This window comes from Carcharodon carcharias, chromosome 34 (assembly GCF_017639515.1).
Source record: "Carcharodon carcharias isolate sCarCar2 chromosome 34, sCarCar2.pri, whole genome shotgun sequence".
NCBI lineage: Eukaryota > Metazoa > Chordata > Chondrichthyes > Lamniformes > Lamnidae > Carcharodon > Carcharodon carcharias.
The window spans coordinates 18534283-18552963 of NC_054500.1; the positions used below are offsets into that span (position 1 = coordinate 18534283).

Consider the following 18681-nt stretch of genomic DNA (forward strand, 5'->3'; position numbering starts at 1 on the left):
GGACTCGAAATGTTAACTGTGTTCCTCTCCGCAGATGCTGTCAGACCTGCTGAGTTTTTCCAGGTATTTTTATTTTTTTGTTTTGGATTTCCAGCATCCGCAGTTCTTTGCTTTTAACTTAGAAGATGTGAAAGGCTCTACGTGAATGCAAGTTGTTTCTCTATCTTTGCTAACACCCAACAGATCCTGGTGTTCTCATTTACGATCCAATGAGGGACTAAAGGATTAAATCTACAGACCCTCAAAATTCACCAGGGCAAAAGAGTGGGTGAGACATATGAGGGCAAATAAAACTGTGTTGTCCATGGTTCAAGGGTTGGTTGGTGGGCATGCCCCAGTGCCAGCTCGTGGGAAGGTACAGTCACACCTTAGTCCTGCTTCAGAGGGCTCAAGTGATGACTTTGCGGGCCTAGATTACCAAAGAAGGTTCCTGGGCATTGACTGGGAAATGCTCAATGTACCTGTCAGCCTAGCAGAGAGCTTGCGCACAAAGTCCCGGAGCATGGAGGAGTCTCCTGCCCTAGCTCCTGCATTCTTGCACCCAGTGAATCACCTTCTCTAACCTAGCAACAGTACCCCTAACCCTGTTCTAAGGCCCAAACTTAAGGAAACTGATAAATGCAAACGCAGACTGCTCAAGCAGGACTCAATAATTTAATACAGAAATTTAAAACAGCCACAACAATAAATAGGAACCATAATAACAGATTAATAACGGCTTTGTCAAACAATGTCAATGTGCGACTTTATTTTCTCATCCCTCCAAATTGCAAATCAATTAGGAAACTTTAGTTACCTTAACACGGAAGTTAGCAGTGGAACAACAGAAATGGTCTCCCGCTGCAGTGCAGATGTAACAGGTGCCAGTGACACCAGGCCAGTAGCACACGCTCTCACCTAAGGCAGCCAACTCCCTGCCTTTATGATTACTGTTCTCCTCCATGCACCATCCTTCAACCAACAGGCATGGTTAATACACAATGTGATTGTCCTCACTGCACCTATCATCACCACTCTGCAATTGTCCTACAGGGAGGACCAATGCTAGATTTGGATTAGTGATTCGAGGTGTCGCTTTTCCAAAGCCGTACAAAAAACATGTGGCATAAACTTCAGTTATAATTATCTGTAAAAGGATATTGCCACAGTTGGAAGTCACCATGACAACCAGGCTCAGTGGTTAGCACTCGTGCCTCTGGGTCAGAAATCCTACCCCAGAACACGCGCACATAATCGAGGGATACGCACCCGTGCAGTAGTGAGGGAGGGAGGGGCTGCATTGTTGGAGACATTGTCCTACAGCACTATTTCAAAAAAAAGAGTGGGCAGTTCTGTATGTTCTAGCTGATGATTCTCCCTACGCTCAGCCAATAAGAGAGAATATCTGGCCAATCATTTCATTGGTCGTGAGAATCACAGTGTGTGCAAAAAATGGTTCCATGTTTGCCTACATAACAAGAGAATGCACTTCTAAGTAATTAAATAGTGCTTGAGGGCAATGGTGATGAATCTATATAAAAGTACAAGTCTTTCTTTTATAAATTATATTGATATGTGTTCCTTTGAAACAATCAGATAATTAGATTTTATGCTAATTTAATCAGTACATAATGGAAACTGTCTGACTTAAGTTGACAATTCAGGGGTGAGTGAGTCAAGAGAGAAGCTGTTTCATTGCATTTTCTTTGTGTTCCAGCTTCAGAAGGGGTGCCCGCTACCTTCCTGTTCCCTCATCCTGGTCTCCCAGCGGGCTGAGACGGGAAAATGGCTCAAAGGGTGAGCCAGGAACATCACGACGGCCTCAGGAATGCCACAGTGTGCCAGCCCAGTGTTAAAAGCACGCTCCTGTCATGGCGCGAGCACGCTGGCGCAGTGAGCTGCCAGGTCACTTTGCGAGATTGGTGCAGCTGCAAAATAGTCTGCAGCGCTGCCCGGACAGGCTGGGTGGAATATGTTATATTGAGCAGTGCGGCTGACAAGAAGAGATTCATGCACTTGCTGTCAACTGCATCTCTGTAAAATGAAAGTGCCTCGAGTTGTGGTTGGCACTGAGTGAGATATAAATTATCCTCTTTGTGTACTCTTTCTTGGTCAAGTTAAAGTGATGAGTTATATTTGCATTTTAATATGAAATGCAAACTGTACTGGCTGTTGAATGCTTCAGTGATGTCCTTCTATAAGAATTAGCTCTCAATTATGATATTGGCTTGAAGTAGAAATAAACTTTTTTTGGTCGCAAATTTTGTGCTGTTTAGGATGGTGAATGGAACACTTTTTTTTTCAGTCTTAGGGCACTCAGAGCCAGAATCAAACATTTCTCAGTCAAGTCAAGCATGATTAGGTGGTGAGTAAGACTCCTCTTACCCTGTCCCATTACACAATATCAAATCAGACATAGATGCCAAGTAAACATATGAAGTAGGAGCAGGAGCAGGCCACTTCTCTGCTCCAACTACACACCCCAGCCCCAGCCCCAGCCCCTGTTGAGCACCATCTACAGCACCAGTGAGACACTGTCCATTTCCCACACCAGCTCCCCCTCTGGCATCTCGGTCAGGTCGCAATTTGGGTGCCAAACTAGAGGTGGCTGTACCGTTGCTCATGCCCACAAGGAAATGGAGGTGGGGAAGGAGCGGGAGACTGCCCACAACTCACGTCAGAGTGGGGTTAAATCCGAGGGGCGAAAGACCGAAAGGATTTTCAAGGAGGTGGCATCATTGCTTGTGATATAAGGAATCGCGACCATTCAGCTGGATTTTTCATGCAACTGGAGGATGAGCTGCTGCAGAGTACAGAGGGCTGTGCGATAAAGGTGTGAGAGCTTTGAAAAAACTATACCCCCAGGGTCACAACAGTGGCTCAGCATGAACATAAATACGAGCCAAGCTCGGTCGACAGTGCTGCCATGCTTTCATACAGACTTAAAAAGAAATGTTGGATATGAATGATAACTGCATCACATTCAAATACACCCAAACTGCGCAATGTTACAGCTACGCACTCCATTGGGAACACCACCATTCACCTAAACTTTAGCACCACTGTCAACATGTTCTATTTCTTCAAATATTTAGATGAGTGCCGTTGTTCAATATTAACTGCAGACGAAAATTTCTGTTTCACAATTCTCCATATATATTAAAAGAGACACAATGATTTTGCAGATTTTACACTTGCCTCGGAGATCCAAGACATTACTGAGTTTGCTGAAATTTTGAGTACATCAGGGTTGTCCACCTCAAGCGACTCTTCTACGATTAATGATGTTCTCGTGCAACTTAACTTAGGTCAGGCAGTCCTCTACATTCCGGAGTGGCACTGTGAATGCGTTTCTGAGTGTGTACACGTGTGTCTCAGAATGAGAAGGCACCTTACAGGAGATGGAGAGGTTCGGGCATCTTCACCTCCTCTCTCTCTTCACTCGACGAGCTATCCAGCCTCACAATGCGGTTATTCATCTTGCTGAACTCACGGGCCTTGATGCTATGGACGAAAGAGAGAGGCACATTTAGTATTTGCTAAAGATCACCGTTCTCGACCCTCCTATTTAATCAGGTCAGCCCTTGACTGCAGGCAGCTGGAAAAGCACTAACAGAACACTCATCTCCCAGCTCACCACAATAAGCTGATCAACTGAATCTAGTGCAAACTGCATTTTTTTGCAGTCCCAATTTCCACCCATTTTCCACACTACAGCTTGGCAGTCATGTTGGCAGACAGGCATAATTCTGCTGGCTGCAAGTGTTGCTTCAGGGACCGCTTCAAAATTGCAGATCTTATCAAGAGAGTTTAAATGTTGGGCAGAATCATCCCAGGTTTTCACAAAGTGCGGTAGTGGGCGGGGATAAGGACGCTGTATCGCCCCCTTCCCGCCTCATTAATTATGCAGCCACAGGAAACACGCCTTCTTGCTGGTGGCCGGCCTCTGGTTTGCCTGCCAAGCCGTTACCTCGCCACTTCCTCAGGCTGGGTGCCATATTTAAGCTGCAGCCGTGCACCCAGTTCTCAATGCCAGCAGCCCAGGACTGCTCCGGTGAAGACATGGTCCCGAAAACCAAGAAGAGTGCAGCCCCCCCCCCCCCCCCCCCCCACCGCCAACCCCACAACCCCCGATTCAGTGTCGGATCCCTGGGACATCTTCTGGATGCCGTGGAAGTTCGCCTTGATGTCCCCTACCTCCTCCCCCCCCCCCCCCACTAAGCTCTGGCCACAGGAGGCTTGTCAGTCTCACCACTCCGGCTTGGGAGGCGATGGCAGTGGTGGTCGGTGCCAATGCTGCACACAAGAGGTCGGCCATCCAGTGCAGAAAGAGGATGAACGATCTCATCTGTGCCACTAGGGTAAGGCAACCATCTCATCACTCCAAACTCACACACTCACAAGCCCATCACACACTCACTGGCATCTCACTTACTGCCAGCTGCCAGCTCAAGGGACATCACCACTCACTCTCTCACACACACACCCTCACATCTCCACCTGGCCTCATCTGCTCTGCCCTCACCATCTTGAGGCCACTTGCACAGATCAACATGTGCCCCCCACACACATCCTGGTATGCCCCCCTTCCCCAGTACAGCCCTCACCCTTCAGCCTCTTCCATTGCCCGAGGCCACTTCTCACCCTTCCCCAAGCAAGCCAGGGGATTGATTAAGAAAGGGAAAATAGAGTACGAGAGCAAGCTTGCAAGGAACATAAAAACTGAGTGTAAAAGTTTCTATAGGTATGTGAAGAAAAAAAGATTGGTGAAGGCAAATGTAGGTCCCTTACAGTCAGAAACAGGGGAATTTATAATGGGGAACAAAGAAATGGTTGACCAAATAAATATATACTTTGGTTCTGTCTTCACAAAGGAGGACACTAATAACATACCAGAAATGTTGAGGAACACAGGGTTTAGTGAGAGGGAGGAACTTAAAGAAATCAGTATTAGTAGGGAAATGGCGTTACAGAAATTGATGGGATTGAAGGCCGATAAATCCCCGGCCCTGATAATCTACATCCCAGAATACTTAAGGAAGTGGCCCTAGAAATAGTGGATGCATTGGTGGTCATCTTCTGAGATTCTATAGACTCTGGAACAGTTTCTACAGATTGGAGGGTAGCTAATGTAACCCCACTATTTAAAAAGGGAGGCAGAGAGAAAACAGGGAATTATAGACCAGTAAGCTTGACGTCGGTAGTGGAGAAAATTCTACAGTCCATTATAAAAGATTTAATAGCTGAGCACGTGGAAAACAGTGGCAGAATCGGACAGAGTCAGCATGGATTTATGAAAGGGAAGTCATGCTTGACAAATCTACTGGAATTTTTCGAGTATGTAACTAGTAGAGTTGATGAGGGGGAGCCAGTGGATGTGGTTTATTTGGACTTTCAGAAGGCTTTCGACAAAGTCCCACATAAGAGACTGGCGTGTAAAATTAAATCACATGGGATTGGGGGTAGTGTATTGAGATGGATAGAAAACTGACTGGCAGACAGGAAACAAAGAGTAGGAATAAACGGGTCTTTTTCCGAATGGCAGGCAGTGACTAGTGGGGTACCGCAGGGATCGGTGCTGGGACCCCAGTTATTCACAATATATATTAATGATTTAGATGAGGGAATTAAATGTAATATCTCCAACTTTGCAGATGACACAAAGCTGGGTGGGAGGGTGAGCTGTGAGGAGGATGCAGAGATGCTTCAGTGTGATTTGAACAAGCTGAGTGAGTGGGCAAGTGCATGGCAGATGCAGTATAATGTGGATAAATGTGAAGTTATCCATTTTGGTAGAAAAACAGGAAGGCAGACTATTATCAGAATGGCTATAAATTGAGAGAGGGGAACATGCAATGAGACATGGGTGTCCTTGTACACCAGTCGCTGAAGGTAAGCATGCAGGTGCAGCAGGCGGTAAAGAAGGCAAATGGTATGTTGGCCTTCATAGCCAGAGGATTCGAGTACAGGAACAGAGATGTCTTGCTGCAATTGTACAGGGCCTTGGTGAGACCACACCTGGAATATTGTGTGCAGTTTTGGTCTCCTTATCTGAGGAAGGATGTACTCGCTATAGAAGGAGTGCAGCGAAGGTTTACCAGACTGATTCCTGGGATGGTGGGACTGACATATGAGGAGATTTTGAGTCGATTAGGATTATATTCGCTGGAGTTCAGAAGAATGAGGGGGGATCTCAAAGAAGTCTATAAAAATCTAACAGGACTAGGCAGGGCAGATGCAGGAAGGATGTTCCCGATGGTGGGGGAGTCCAGAAACAGGGGTCACAGTCTGAGGATATAGAGTAGACCATTTAGGACTGAGATGAGGAGAAATTTCTTCACCCAGGGAGTGGTGAGCCTGTGGAATTCGCTACCACAGAAAGTAGTTGAGACTTGTTGTATGCTTTCAAGGAGTTAGATATAGTTCTTGGGGCGAAAGGGATCAAAGGGTATGGGGAGAAAGCGGGAGCAGGCTATTGAGTTGGATGATCAGACATGATCATAATGAATGATGGAGCAGGCTCAAAGGGCCGAATGGCCTACTCCTGCTTCTAGTTTCTATGTTTCTATAAACCCTAGCCCTGCATCCGGTGAAAAGCTACCCCTGCCTTATGGCTGGTCTGGTAGGTAGAGACCTGCCCATGAGCCCCCCCTAAAAGCGATGTGGTGCTGTCTGCAAAGCCTGGCGTTGATGACTGTAAGCGCTGCCTAAGCAGGTAGGCAAACAAACCTCGAAGTCCCGAGCGAAGTGCAGCGCGCCAGGTGCACGTCGCTTATGTACAGTTGTGAAACATGTCAGCGTGCAATCATGCCGATGTGCCCGGACGATTCCGGTGAGCAGGGTTTATAATGAGATGCTAAAGTATTGAAATTAGGTTCCCAACACAGCCTGCCATTGAGCTGCAGAGCAAACGATCGCAAACTGGTTTCATGAGAGTATGAAACTGATTTCTGGCCTTCTCACAGTCTTGTCCGCTCACGCCCAGCATGACACTTACCAATGAGACCGGACAAATCTGCCCGATATCTTTGCTTAATACATCTCCTCTAAAGAGCTGGAATCATAAAAATAATCATAGAAATTTACAGCAGATAAGGAAGCTATTTGGATCCTTATGTCTATGTGAACTCAAAAAGAGAGTTATCAAGCCTAATCTTACCTTCTAGCACTTAGTTAATAATCCTGTAGGTTACAGATCTGCAAGTGCATACCTAAGTATTTTCAATGCATTTAGGGTCTCTGCCTCTATCACCCTTTCAGGCAATCAGTTCCAGATCACCACCATCCTCCAGTGAAAAGCCTGCTCCTCAACTCCCATTTAAACCATCTACCAATTACTTTAAATAGGAACAAAAACAGAAAATGCTGGAAAAACTCAGGAGGTCTAACAGCATCTGTGGAGAAAAAAAAGAGTTAACGTTTCAAGTCAGAATGACTCTTCTTCAGAGCTGAATAGGATAGGAAGATAAATGGGAACAAAGGAATGTAGGAGCAGCAGCATGCCATTCAGCCCATCGAGCCAGTTCCGCCATTCAATACAAACATGGCTGATCTTCCACTTCAATGCCTTTTTCCCACACTACCCCATATCCCTTTATGTCAATGTACTTAGAAATTTGTCAATCTCCACTTTAAACACACTCAATGACTGAGATTCCACAGCCTCTGAGGTAGAGAATTCCAAAGATTCACAACCCTCTGAGCGAAAAAATTTCTCATCTCAGCCCTAAGTGGCTTCCCCGTTATTTTGAAATTGTGTTCCCTGGTTCTAGACTCCCCAGCCAGAGGAAACATCTGACCTGCATCTACCCTGTCTATCCCTTTAAGTATTTTGTAGGTTTCAATGAGATCACCTCTCATTCTTTGAAACTCTAGAGAATACAGGCCCAGTTTCCCTAACCTCTCTTCATATGACAGCCCTACCATCCCGGGAACAGGTCTGGTGAACATTCGCTGCACTCCCTCTATTGTAATAATATCCTTCCTAAGGTTAGGGGACCAAAACTGCGCACAGTATTCCAGGTGTGGTCTATACAATTGAAACAAGACTTCACTACTCCTCTTGCGATAAAGGCTAACATACCATTAGCCTTCTAAATTGCTTGTTGCACCTGCATGTTAGCGTTCAGTGACTTACTGATGAGGACATCCAGGTCCCTATGTACATCTACACTTTCTAATCTCTTACCATTTAAGAAATACTCTGCACATCCATTCCTCTTATCAAAGTGGATAACCTCACATTTTTCAACATTATACTCCACCTGCCATGTTTTTGTCCGCTCACTAAGTCTGTCCAAATCCTCTTGAAGCCGGTTTGCATCTTCCTCAGAACACACATTCCCACCTAACTTTGTGTCAACTGTGAACTTGGAAATATTACATTACATTTGGTCCCCACATCCAAATCATTGATATATATTGTGAACAGCTGGGGTCCAAGGGCTGACCTTGAGGTACCCCACTAGGCACAGTCTGCCAATGTGAGAATGACCCATTTATTCCTACTATGTTTTCTGCCTGTTAGTGACTCCTTAATCCATGCCAGTATATTACCTCCTATCCCGTGTGCTTTAATTTTGCCAACCAACCTCCTGTGGAGGACTTTATCAAAAGCCTTCTGAAAATACAAGTATACTATGTCCACTGACTACCCTTGATCAATTCTGTTAGTAACATCCTCAAAAAATGTCAACAGGTTTGTCAAATATGATTTCCCATTCGTAAATCCATGTCGACTATGCCCAATCAAATCATTACTATCCAAGTTTCCATTTATTGCATCCTTTATAATAGATTCTAGCATTTTCCCTACTACTTATGTAAGGCTAACAGGTCTATAGTTCCCTGTTTTCGCTATCTCTCCCGTCTTAGATAGTGGAGTGACATTTGCTACCTTCAATCCTCAGGAACCATTCCAGAATGTATAAAATTTTGGAAGGTGATCACCAATGCATCCACTGTCTCCGTAGCTACCTCTTTCAACACTCTGGGATGGAGAATATCAGGTCCCGAGGACTTATCAACCTTCAGTCCCATTATTTTCTTCAATCCAATCTTCTTACTAATACTAATTTCCTTCAATTCCTCATTCTCCCTGGTCCCTTGGATCTCTAATTCTGGGAGCTTTCTTGTATCCCCCTCAGTGAAGACAAACACAAAGTAATCATTTAGCTTTTCTGTCATTTCTGTATTTCCCAGTATAATTCTCCTGACTCTGTCTGTAATGGAAAAACATTTGTCTTAGCCAAAAGCTTCCTTTTTATGTACCTACTGAAGTTTTTACAGTCCAATTTTATGTTTATTGCTAGTTTTCATTCATATACTATTCTCTTTTTTTTATCAGTTCTTGGTCCTCCTTTGCTATATCCTAAAATCCCCCCAATCCTCAGGTTTACTACTACTACTGGCAACTTTATAAGCCTTATCTTTTAATCTTATACAATCCTTAACTTCCTTTGTCAGCCATGGTTGACTGACATTTTTGAGTTTTTGTGCCTTGAAGGAATGTATAATTGCTGTAAACTACCCATTAATTCTTTAATTAATTATTTCATTAATTATCTTTAATGGATAATTCTTTATCCATTGCCTATGTACCGTCAGACCTTTTGATGTATTTTCCCAATCCACCTGAACCAATTTGCCCCTCATACCTTCATAATTTCCTTTGTTCAAATTTAACACCCTGGCTTCAGATTGAACTACCTCACTTTCAGACAGAATGTAAAATTCTATCATTTTATAGTCACTCATCCCTAAATGTTCTTTTACAAGAAGATTATTTGTTATCCTTTTCTTGTTACATAATACTAGATCTAAAGTAGCCTATTCTCTAGTCAGTTCCTCAACATACAGATCTAGAAAACTATCCCCAACACACTCCAGAAACTCATCTTCATCAGCATTAGATGTGCCCAGGCTATGTGCAGATTGAAGTCACCCATGATTTCCATATACATGCTTCTCTAATCTCCTGATTAATACCATGCTCCACACTACCACTACTGTCTGGTGGCCTATAAACAACTGTACCAATGTTTGCTGTCCCTTGTTGTTTCTGAGCTCCACCCAAACAGATTCCACATTGTGTCCTTCTGATCTGGGATCCTCCCTTACTAATGTACTGAAACCATCCCTTATTATCGGTGCAACATCACCTCTATGTTCCCTGGTTATTGATATCTCTGCTAATGGAAATAGGTCCTTTCTATCCTCTCTACCTAGGCCCCTCATAATTTTATGCATCGCAATTAAATCTCTCTGCAGTCTCCTCTGTTCCCAAGAAAACAACCCTGGCCTATCCGTTCTTTCTTCATAGTTAAAATACCCCAGTCCAGTCAACATCCTGGTAGATCTCCTCTGTACCCTCTCTGTTTTATAAAAGAAACAGTTAATTATGCAATTAAGGACCTAACTGAGACAGGGGATGTGAAATTAATTCCAATAGTCGGGATCAGTAATAAAATGTTTTTTTTTAGGTGGTAATGCAGATAACCAACGTGCTATGGTGGGGTGGTGAATTGGGAACGTTTGTGTATTGTCTTATCACGTCACTCAGATACATTTCAAAGCGCGCAATGAATTACTTTGACGAACAATGTCCCTTGTCACACAGGACAAGGTGGCAACCATTCTACACCAGTAACATCCCACAGGCAGGAATGGGGCGAATGATCAGTTGACCTGTTCTTTTGGTGGAACAGCAACAAAGATAGCTGGAAAAACTCAGCAGGTCTGACAGCATCTGCGGAGAGGAACACGGTTAACGTTTCGAGTCCGTATGACTCTTCATCAGAAGTAAGGAAATAGAGAAATGAGGTGAAATATAAGCTGGTAGAGGGGGATGGGGCAGGTAGAGCTGGATAGAGGGCCAGTGATAGGTTCTTTTGGTGGTATTGGTTGAAGGGGGACTGTTGGTCAGGATACTGAGCCATGAGATCTTTAACATGCACTTCAGGAATGTCAATCCTGTGTACTAAAGAACCCACAACTGGGCACTGAACTGCCCATCTTACTCAGAGGATCAGGTGTCTGGTGAGATACATGGGATAACTTACGCTGCTGCTTTACGGGATGCTCCTCGCTCTTCGGGACTGAGCAGAGATTTTCCCCAACATCTAGCCTATCCTAAACCTGAGAGAGAAAGGGAGCGAAAGAAAGGAACGGTGGAGTTGGGGGTGGGGGGGGGTAGGGGGCATGGGGGAACCCACACAGAGAATGGCCACTTTGGCGAGCTATCGGAGTGCAGATAGGGAAATGGAACCGTCCGCGAAAAATATTTAACAGATTCAAAGCTGAGATAGTTCCCCTTATGGGGGGACACTAAACCTAGGTGACACAGTTTAAAAATAAGGGGTCCCCCCTTTGAGATGGAGATAAGGAGAATTTTTTTCTCTCAGGATGACACTGGCCTGTGCAATTCTCTTCCCCAAAGGGCAGTGGAGGCTGGGTCGTTGAATATTTTTCAGACTGAGTTCGACAGATTTTCAGTTGACAAGGGAGTCAAAGGTTATAGAGGGGTGGACGGGAAAGTGGAGTTGAGGCCACAGTCAGATAAGCCGTGATCTTAGCAAATGGCGGGGCAGGCTCGAGGGGCCGAATGACCTACTCCTTCTCCTAACTTGTATGTTCATATGTTCGTAAGTGCAAGAAAAAAAAAAGACTGAAAATTGAAGAAGTAAAAGTTTCATTTTGCCCAATTAAACCATCAACTCACGCCCACCTTCTGTGATTAGTGAGGTTACCATATGTAAATGAGACTATAGGTATAACAAGTAAAGATGACAGCTTAAAAGATAAAGGGGCCAGGAGTTTTAGGATGGTGGGGTTTCCCCTTCTGCCGTTTGAAGGGTCGGCGGTGCACACTTTACTGCTGATACTGGCTGCCCGGCAGCCATTTAACGCTCCATCGAGGGTCATTTGGCTGGAGGTGGGACTTCTGCCCCTCACTTGGGAGGAAGTCCCACCTCAGAGAGCTGCCAGCCAATCAGATTGGCCAGCAGCGCCAGAAGCTGCAATGGGGCAGAGTCTAAGTCCCGGGAGTCCAGGACCAGGTAAACTTTAGGGGTCTCAGGGTGGGGAGAGGAGGTGTGGCCCAGGGAGGGTTGGGGCATTGGTGGAGAGGCTGGGGGAGTGGGGGGGCAGGAAGAGGGCCTGAACTTTTGTCGCCCAATGTTGAAAGAAAGCTATTTCTGGAGGCATCAGCACCCACCACCACCCTTCACCCCACCCCTTGCCTTCCCACCCATGACCTGAGCAGGGTCACCTTTTGAGCATCCCCCCTTGCTCCTGAACTTCTCCTGCCAGCCTGAAAATTGAGGATTGCCGGGAAACGGTCCTTAACGGTGGTCGTTAATTGGCCACTTAAGGGGCCTCAATTGGGGAAAGGGTGGGGCAGGGGGAGGAGGAGGAGGAGGAGGGGGGGGTGGTGGGAGGGGTGGTGCCGTCCTATGCCTTGCTGATCTCACCGTAACATTGAGGAGAGGTCGGGGTGGGCAAGAGCCCAGTGGAAAGGCCATCCGCAGAGTTTGACTGCCACACACCACCAACCCCCCAACCCCCTCCTCCCCCCCCCCCCCCCCCCCCACCCAAATCCCCCACCTACAAACCTGCTGCTGGGGTAATGTAAAATTCTGCCCAGTAAGGTTGTGGGGGGATGGTGTACTTTCAATTTAAATACTCCCCCACTGTTTGGTTTTCGAATCCTTGAGCCTGGGCTGTCCCCAAGAAATGTGTTCAAGCCTTGAGTCTAATGTGAATTACCCGGGAGCTTGGGGAGCCGATAGCTCCCCCGTTGCTTTCTCCACGGCAACGCTTCAGCCAATCAGAGTTTACTTGCCAACCAATCAGCACCCTTTTCTCCTGCCGTATAAATTGTTGTGATTGCTTGAAATTTGGCATTCTCGCGTTTGTCCTGATGCGTGCGAGACGAAAAGCTTCAGCAACTTGGCTCTCTTTTCAGTAATACAACTGGGGTTTGTTAATACAGTGTGGCGTGCTTTCCCTCACTGACTGGATAGCTGCCACCGTGGGTCATCACAATGCACCATCTTACCAGTACGGCCGCCGTTCATTCTTTGACATGCTGCGCCACACGTGAGCCAAAGCTTTGGTAGCGACTGTGGAAGCAGTTCCGGGATGGTCACTGTGGAGAGACGAGGGACTTTGGTCAGTCGCTCTGTGTTAAATATGAACGATGGAATGTTTCGCACCTCGGTACATATTCATTCAGCACCCACACAATGTTGTTTTATTCAAAACTCCCTCCGCCTTGAGGGAGATGGTGGCACTGCGGTGATGTCACTGGACTAGTAATCCAGAGGCCCTGGCTAAAGCTCTGGACACATGGGTTCAAATCCCACCACGGCAGCTGGTAGAATTTAAGGTCAATAACTAAATCTGGATTATGGTGACCATGAAACTATCATCAATTGTTGTAAAAACCCATCTGGGTTCACTAATGTCCCCTTTAGGGAAGGAAATCTGGTGTCCTTACCCTGTCTGGCCTCCATGTGACTCCAGACCCACAGCAATGTGGTCGACTCTTAGCTGCCCCTCTGAAATGGCCTAGCAAGCCACTCAATTCAAGGGCAATTAGGGATGGGCAACAAATGTTGGCCTTGCCAGTGACACCCACATCCTGTGAAAGAATGAAGAAAAAAAATCCAAGGGCTCAGGAACATGGGCCATGCACCTCCCCTTTCTCTAAAATCTGCAACTACTTGAACTTTTTTTATAGAGCCATTAAAAGTAATATAATGTCTCATAGTATTTCACAGAGGTGACAGCCGGACAGTGAAGGAAGTGAAGTTGAGGGAGGTGAGCAAATGCATGGTCAAAGGGACAGACCTTGAGATTTGGAGGTGGAGGGGGGGCAATGAGGAGGTAGAAAAGCAAAGGAGTATATGGAATACGTTTGCAAAGTGCAGGACTGGGAACATTGAAGCTGGAGTGGAGGACGGTGGTACTGCAAACTTGCAGAAAGAACATGAAATGAAATTTCATCATCCCACCTGACGGACTGTATCACACACTCTCCCCTCTCTCTGACGGACTGTATCACACACTCTCTCCTCTCTCTGATGGACTGTATCACACACTCTCTCCTCTCTCTGACGGACTGTATCACACACTCTCCCCTCTCTCTGACGGACTGTATCACACACTCTCCCCTCTCTCTGAAGGACTGTATCACACACTCTCTCCTCTCCCTGGTGGACTGTATCACACACTCTCTCCTCTCTCTGACGGACTGTATCACACACTCTCTCCTCTCTCTGGTGGACTGTATCACACACTCTCTCCTCTCTCTGGTGGACTGTATCACACACTCTCTCCTCTCTCTGACGGACTGTATCACACACTCTCTCCTCTCTCTGACGGACTGTATCACACACTCTCTCCTCTCTCTGACGGACTGTATCACACACTCTCTCCTCTCTCTGACGGACTGTATCACACACTCTCCCCTCTGTCTGGCGGACTGTATCACACACTCTCTCCTCTCTCTGACGGACTGTATCACACACTCTCCCCTCTCTCTGATGGACTGTATCACACACTCTCTCCTCTCTCTGACGGACTGTATCACACACTCTCCCCTCTCTCTGGTGGACTGTATCACAAATTCTCTCCTCTCTCTGGTGGATTGTATCACACATTCTCTCCTCTCTCTGGTGGATTGTATCACACACTGTCTCCTCTCTCTGGTGGACTGAATCACACACTCTCTCCTCTCTCTGGTGGACTGTATCACACATTCTCTCCTCTCTCTGGTGGACTGTATCACACACTGTCTCCTCTCTCTGGTGGACTGTATTACCACTCTCTCCTCTCTCTGATGGACTGTATCACACACTCTCTCCTCTCTCTGGTGGACTGTATCACACACTCTCTCTCCTCTCTGATGGTCTGTATCACACACTCTCCTCTCTCTGATGGACTGTATCACACACTCTCCCCTCTCTGATGGACTATATCATACACTCTCCCCTCTCTCATGGATTAATCCATACCTGATGTACAGCCTTCTGTTAATGCGACAGAACATGATAAAGCCATTGACACATTTTTTCTTGAGTTGGAGCGTGCAGCACCTCTTCCTTCGTATCTTCCTGTGGTTGCCTTGGCTGATGATCCTGGTGCGCTTCTGTTTACTCAAAGCCGTTTGCTGCAAAAATTTTCCCCTGCAGTACGGAGTCCAGGTGATGTCATTATCTTCAATGTCATCGCTTGAGGACAGCCAGTGTTCGCTTTCATCACTGTCCTGGAGGTGACAGTCAGTGAGTCAGATAACCAGCTACACTGCAGTGCACAACTCTGCTTTCCAAAGGTGAGATGCTACATTATGCTAAATCTTTATATAGTCACAGGGTGGAATGACAGACCTTTACAAATCACAGGTTTGACCTCAGCTGTAACAGTGCGTGTAATTCTGAGCACCATACTTTAGGAAGTATGTGAAGGCCTTGGGGAGAGGAGTTTTGCTAGAATATTACCAGGGATAAGGGACTTTGGTTATGAGGGAGACTAGAGAAGCTGAGATCGTTCTCCTTTGAGAATATTAAGGAGAAATTAAATGTAAGTGCTTAAAAATACATGAAAATTCAAAAAGACAAATCAGGGCTGTAGGGAAAACAGACTATGTGGATAGCTCTTTCAATAACTTCCTTCTGTGCTGAAAAATTCCACCATTCTAAAGCTAGAATTGTCACAAGCAGTATTTTCCATTCTGTCTCGAATTCAATATCAAGAGCACCTTTCTAATATTTGATGAGAGACTTAACAACCTAGGTCTGTATTCCCTGGGACGAAGAGGCTTATCTTATGAAGAAAGGTTGAACAGGTTGGTCCTATACTCATTGGAGTTTGGAGGAATGAGAGGTGATTGTATTGAAACTTATAAGATCTCAAGGGGATTTGTTAGGGTAGATACCGGGAGGATGTTTTCACTGTGGGAGAGACTAGAACCAGACACAGTTTAAGAATAAGAGGTCTACTGTTTAAGATGGAGATGAGGAAGAGTTTTTTCCTCTCTGAGGGTCATTAATCTGTGGAATTCTCTTCCCAGAGAGCAGTGGAGACTGGGTCATTGGATTAATTCAAGGCTGAGTTAGACAGATTTTTGATTGACAATGGAGTCAAGGGTTATGGGGGACAGACAGCATGGTGGAGTTGAGGCCACAATCAGATCAGCCATGATCTTACTGAATGGCAGAGCAGGCTCGAGGGGCTGTGTCCTACTCCTGCTCCTAAGTCTTATGTTCCTTTGTATTCAGTGGAGGAGAGTCTAAAGAGCACTACTTGGTAAAGCATTTGCTCTTATTTAGCGTGTGCATAGTCACAGAGCCAGGCAATAGTCTTGCCAGTGGCTAGATGCTAGATGTGGTTTAGCAGTAACCGGAGAGCATGGGTTAAGTGCAGTGGGCTGAGTGGCTCCATGCTGTACTGTAAAAATTCTATAATTCTAGTACTAGAAGCAAAAAGGGGGGTTAGAATGAAGTTTTATTTCGTGCAAAGGGCTACTAGACTATGAAAACGTTACTGCATGTGGCTACTGAAGCTGAGTCAATCTTGACATTTAAGACAGAAGTATTGAAGGGGATAGAGAAAGAGAAAGAGGGAGATATCGCTGACATAGCTCTATCACTGGCACACCCACAGTCGGCTTAGTGAACTTGCTCTCTGCTGAAAGTCCTAATGATTTTATGAGTACCTTGATGCTCAATAATATTTAACTTGTCAGGGAGGCACGTGTGGTTCACTTTGCTTTGAATTGTGCTATGCTATGTGTTTCATGGCTCTCCTGGGCATGGGACGTTCACAGAACTGGGATTGTGCCTCAGAGGAGCATTAACCTGTACGAGTCACAATCCAACCCGCTGCTTCTTGTATGTGTGTATGGTTGATAATTCGATTGGATTGAGAATGTGCAAAACTGACATCACGTAACAATCTCAACAGGCAGTTAAAGCTTTCCTGTCATTAGCGGAGGCTGGGTTAGAACCTTGGTCCGTGAAGTGATAGCAAGACTCTCATCTTAAGAACATGGTGAGTAAATGTATGAATGATTAGGCAGCACAGGAGGGTTAGATGCTGGCCCTTCACCTCAGGGATCCAGGTTCAAATCCTAGAAATCACATTTCTACTTCTCTGAAGAATGGACTCTAAAAGGTTAACTCTGTTTCTCTCTCCACAGATGCTGCCAGACCTGCTGAGTTTTTCCAGCATTTTCTGTTTTTATTTCAGATTTCCAGCATCTGCAGTATTTTGCTTTTATCTTAGGTTCTCATGATGAGTGTCAATCCAGTTACTACAACACAGTGCAAAGATACCTCTAAAAGGCATCAGATGATAATCTCATTCAGAAAAAGTCTAGAGTGACAGGTGAAAGAAATTGAAAAATGAAGACTTGTACTTCTAAAGTGCCTTTCATAACCTCAAGAGGTCCCAAAGCTCCCTATACTGAAGTATTTTGAAGCATAGTCACTGTGGTAATGGTGGAAATACGACATTCAATTTACGCACAGCAAGCTCCCACAAACAGCAATGAGATAATGATCAGATAAATATGTTCTAGTCATAATGATTGCGGAACTCCCCTTCGAAACAGTGGCCATAGGCTCACTTATGTGATTCAGAGAGAGCAGATGTGGCTTTGGTTTAACATCTCATCTGAAAGACAGCGCCTATAACAGTTCAACCCCACCCTGGGGTGTCATTCTGTGCTCAAGTCATTTGAACCCACAACCTTCTGACTCAAGAGGCGAGAATTATACTGTTACAGTCTGAGGTTGGCTCAGGCACATTCTTAAGGCCGTGTTGAGGAAGCTTTGCTCTCCATCTAAGTCTTGATGTGCCTGACCTGGAAGACATAGTGAGTACTGTAGCTTAAATTCCCTTAATGAGCATAAAAATAAACAGCACAAAAATGTGTGTATGAAGGAGGGATGATTATGATGGAGTAAGTCACCTCCTGCAGAAGATGTCTGTCCCACTTCTCTAAGCTTGGACAAATCTGGCAGGAATTGTCCCCTGAAGATGTACTGTCGGCTTGACTGGAGTCTGTCCTACTTGTCTCACTGTATGGGAGGTAGCAGTGGTCAAAAATGAAGGTGGACTGGAACGAGTCGGAGGTCATCGGTGGAGTTGCTGGCACAATTTGATCTGGATCGTCCTGGGTAAAGCAAAGCAAGGAGATATCTATCATCTACAGCGCCAGCTCCTCAATGCAGCCCATACCTTGCAGGTGTAGAACTCAACCTGCAGTCTCTCCCTCCCCCCTGTTTGCCTGGAGAGACTGATTTTCGCTGGGTAACCACTCCTCAGACTGTGTACTTTCCCCGTGTCATCCAAGCATCATAGCCAAGTCCCAATTTGTCTTTGCCCAGTACCCACATTCCTGCAGGAGTAACTGGGAGTGGGAACCTTGCCTGATTTTCCTTCCCTGCTACACCAGAGGCAGAAACTATTTTAGATATTCTGTTCAGGTGACTTGTGCATACCAGAGGTTAATTCCGATCCCTTCTGGCCTGCATGGCTCAGTACCTTTTGTGCCCAAACCTGCAACTTTCAAGCTCCTTAATGAGTTGGTGAGTTTAGGCAGTGAAAAGCTGAAAGGATAGTTGCTAGCTTGGTCCCTATTCTGTGTGAAGTGAGTCGACTTCAGTCAGGGTGATGATTGGGACAATGCAATTCATC

The 18681-nt window shown here is 45.6% G+C and overlaps 1 protein-coding gene across 4 annotated transcripts in view; it reads right to left on the reverse strand.

Annotated features, from left to right (window-relative positions):
* Positions 1-682: 682 nt before the first annotated feature.
* Positions 683-18681, reverse strand: part of LOC121272498 (meiosis initiator protein-like) — a 58599-nt gene continuing 40600 nt past the window's right edge. For 2 of the 4 annotated variants that reach the window (XM_041179108.1, XM_041179107.1), the window contains 4 exons: positions 17954-18157; positions 14997-15247; positions 13037-13126; positions 683-3483 (listed from right to left, as the gene is read on the reverse strand). In XM_041179108.1, coding sequence (XP_041035042.1) covers positions 3372-3483; positions 13037-13126; positions 14997-15247; positions 17954-18157 — 657 coding nt within the window. In that variant the 3' untranslated portion in view covers positions 683-3371. Of the gene's footprint in view, positions 3484-13036; positions 13127-14996; positions 15248-17637; positions 17846-17953; positions 18158-18681 lie in introns of those variants that run through there. The other 2 variants (XM_041179110.1, XM_041179111.1) reach the window with 2 other exon arrangements.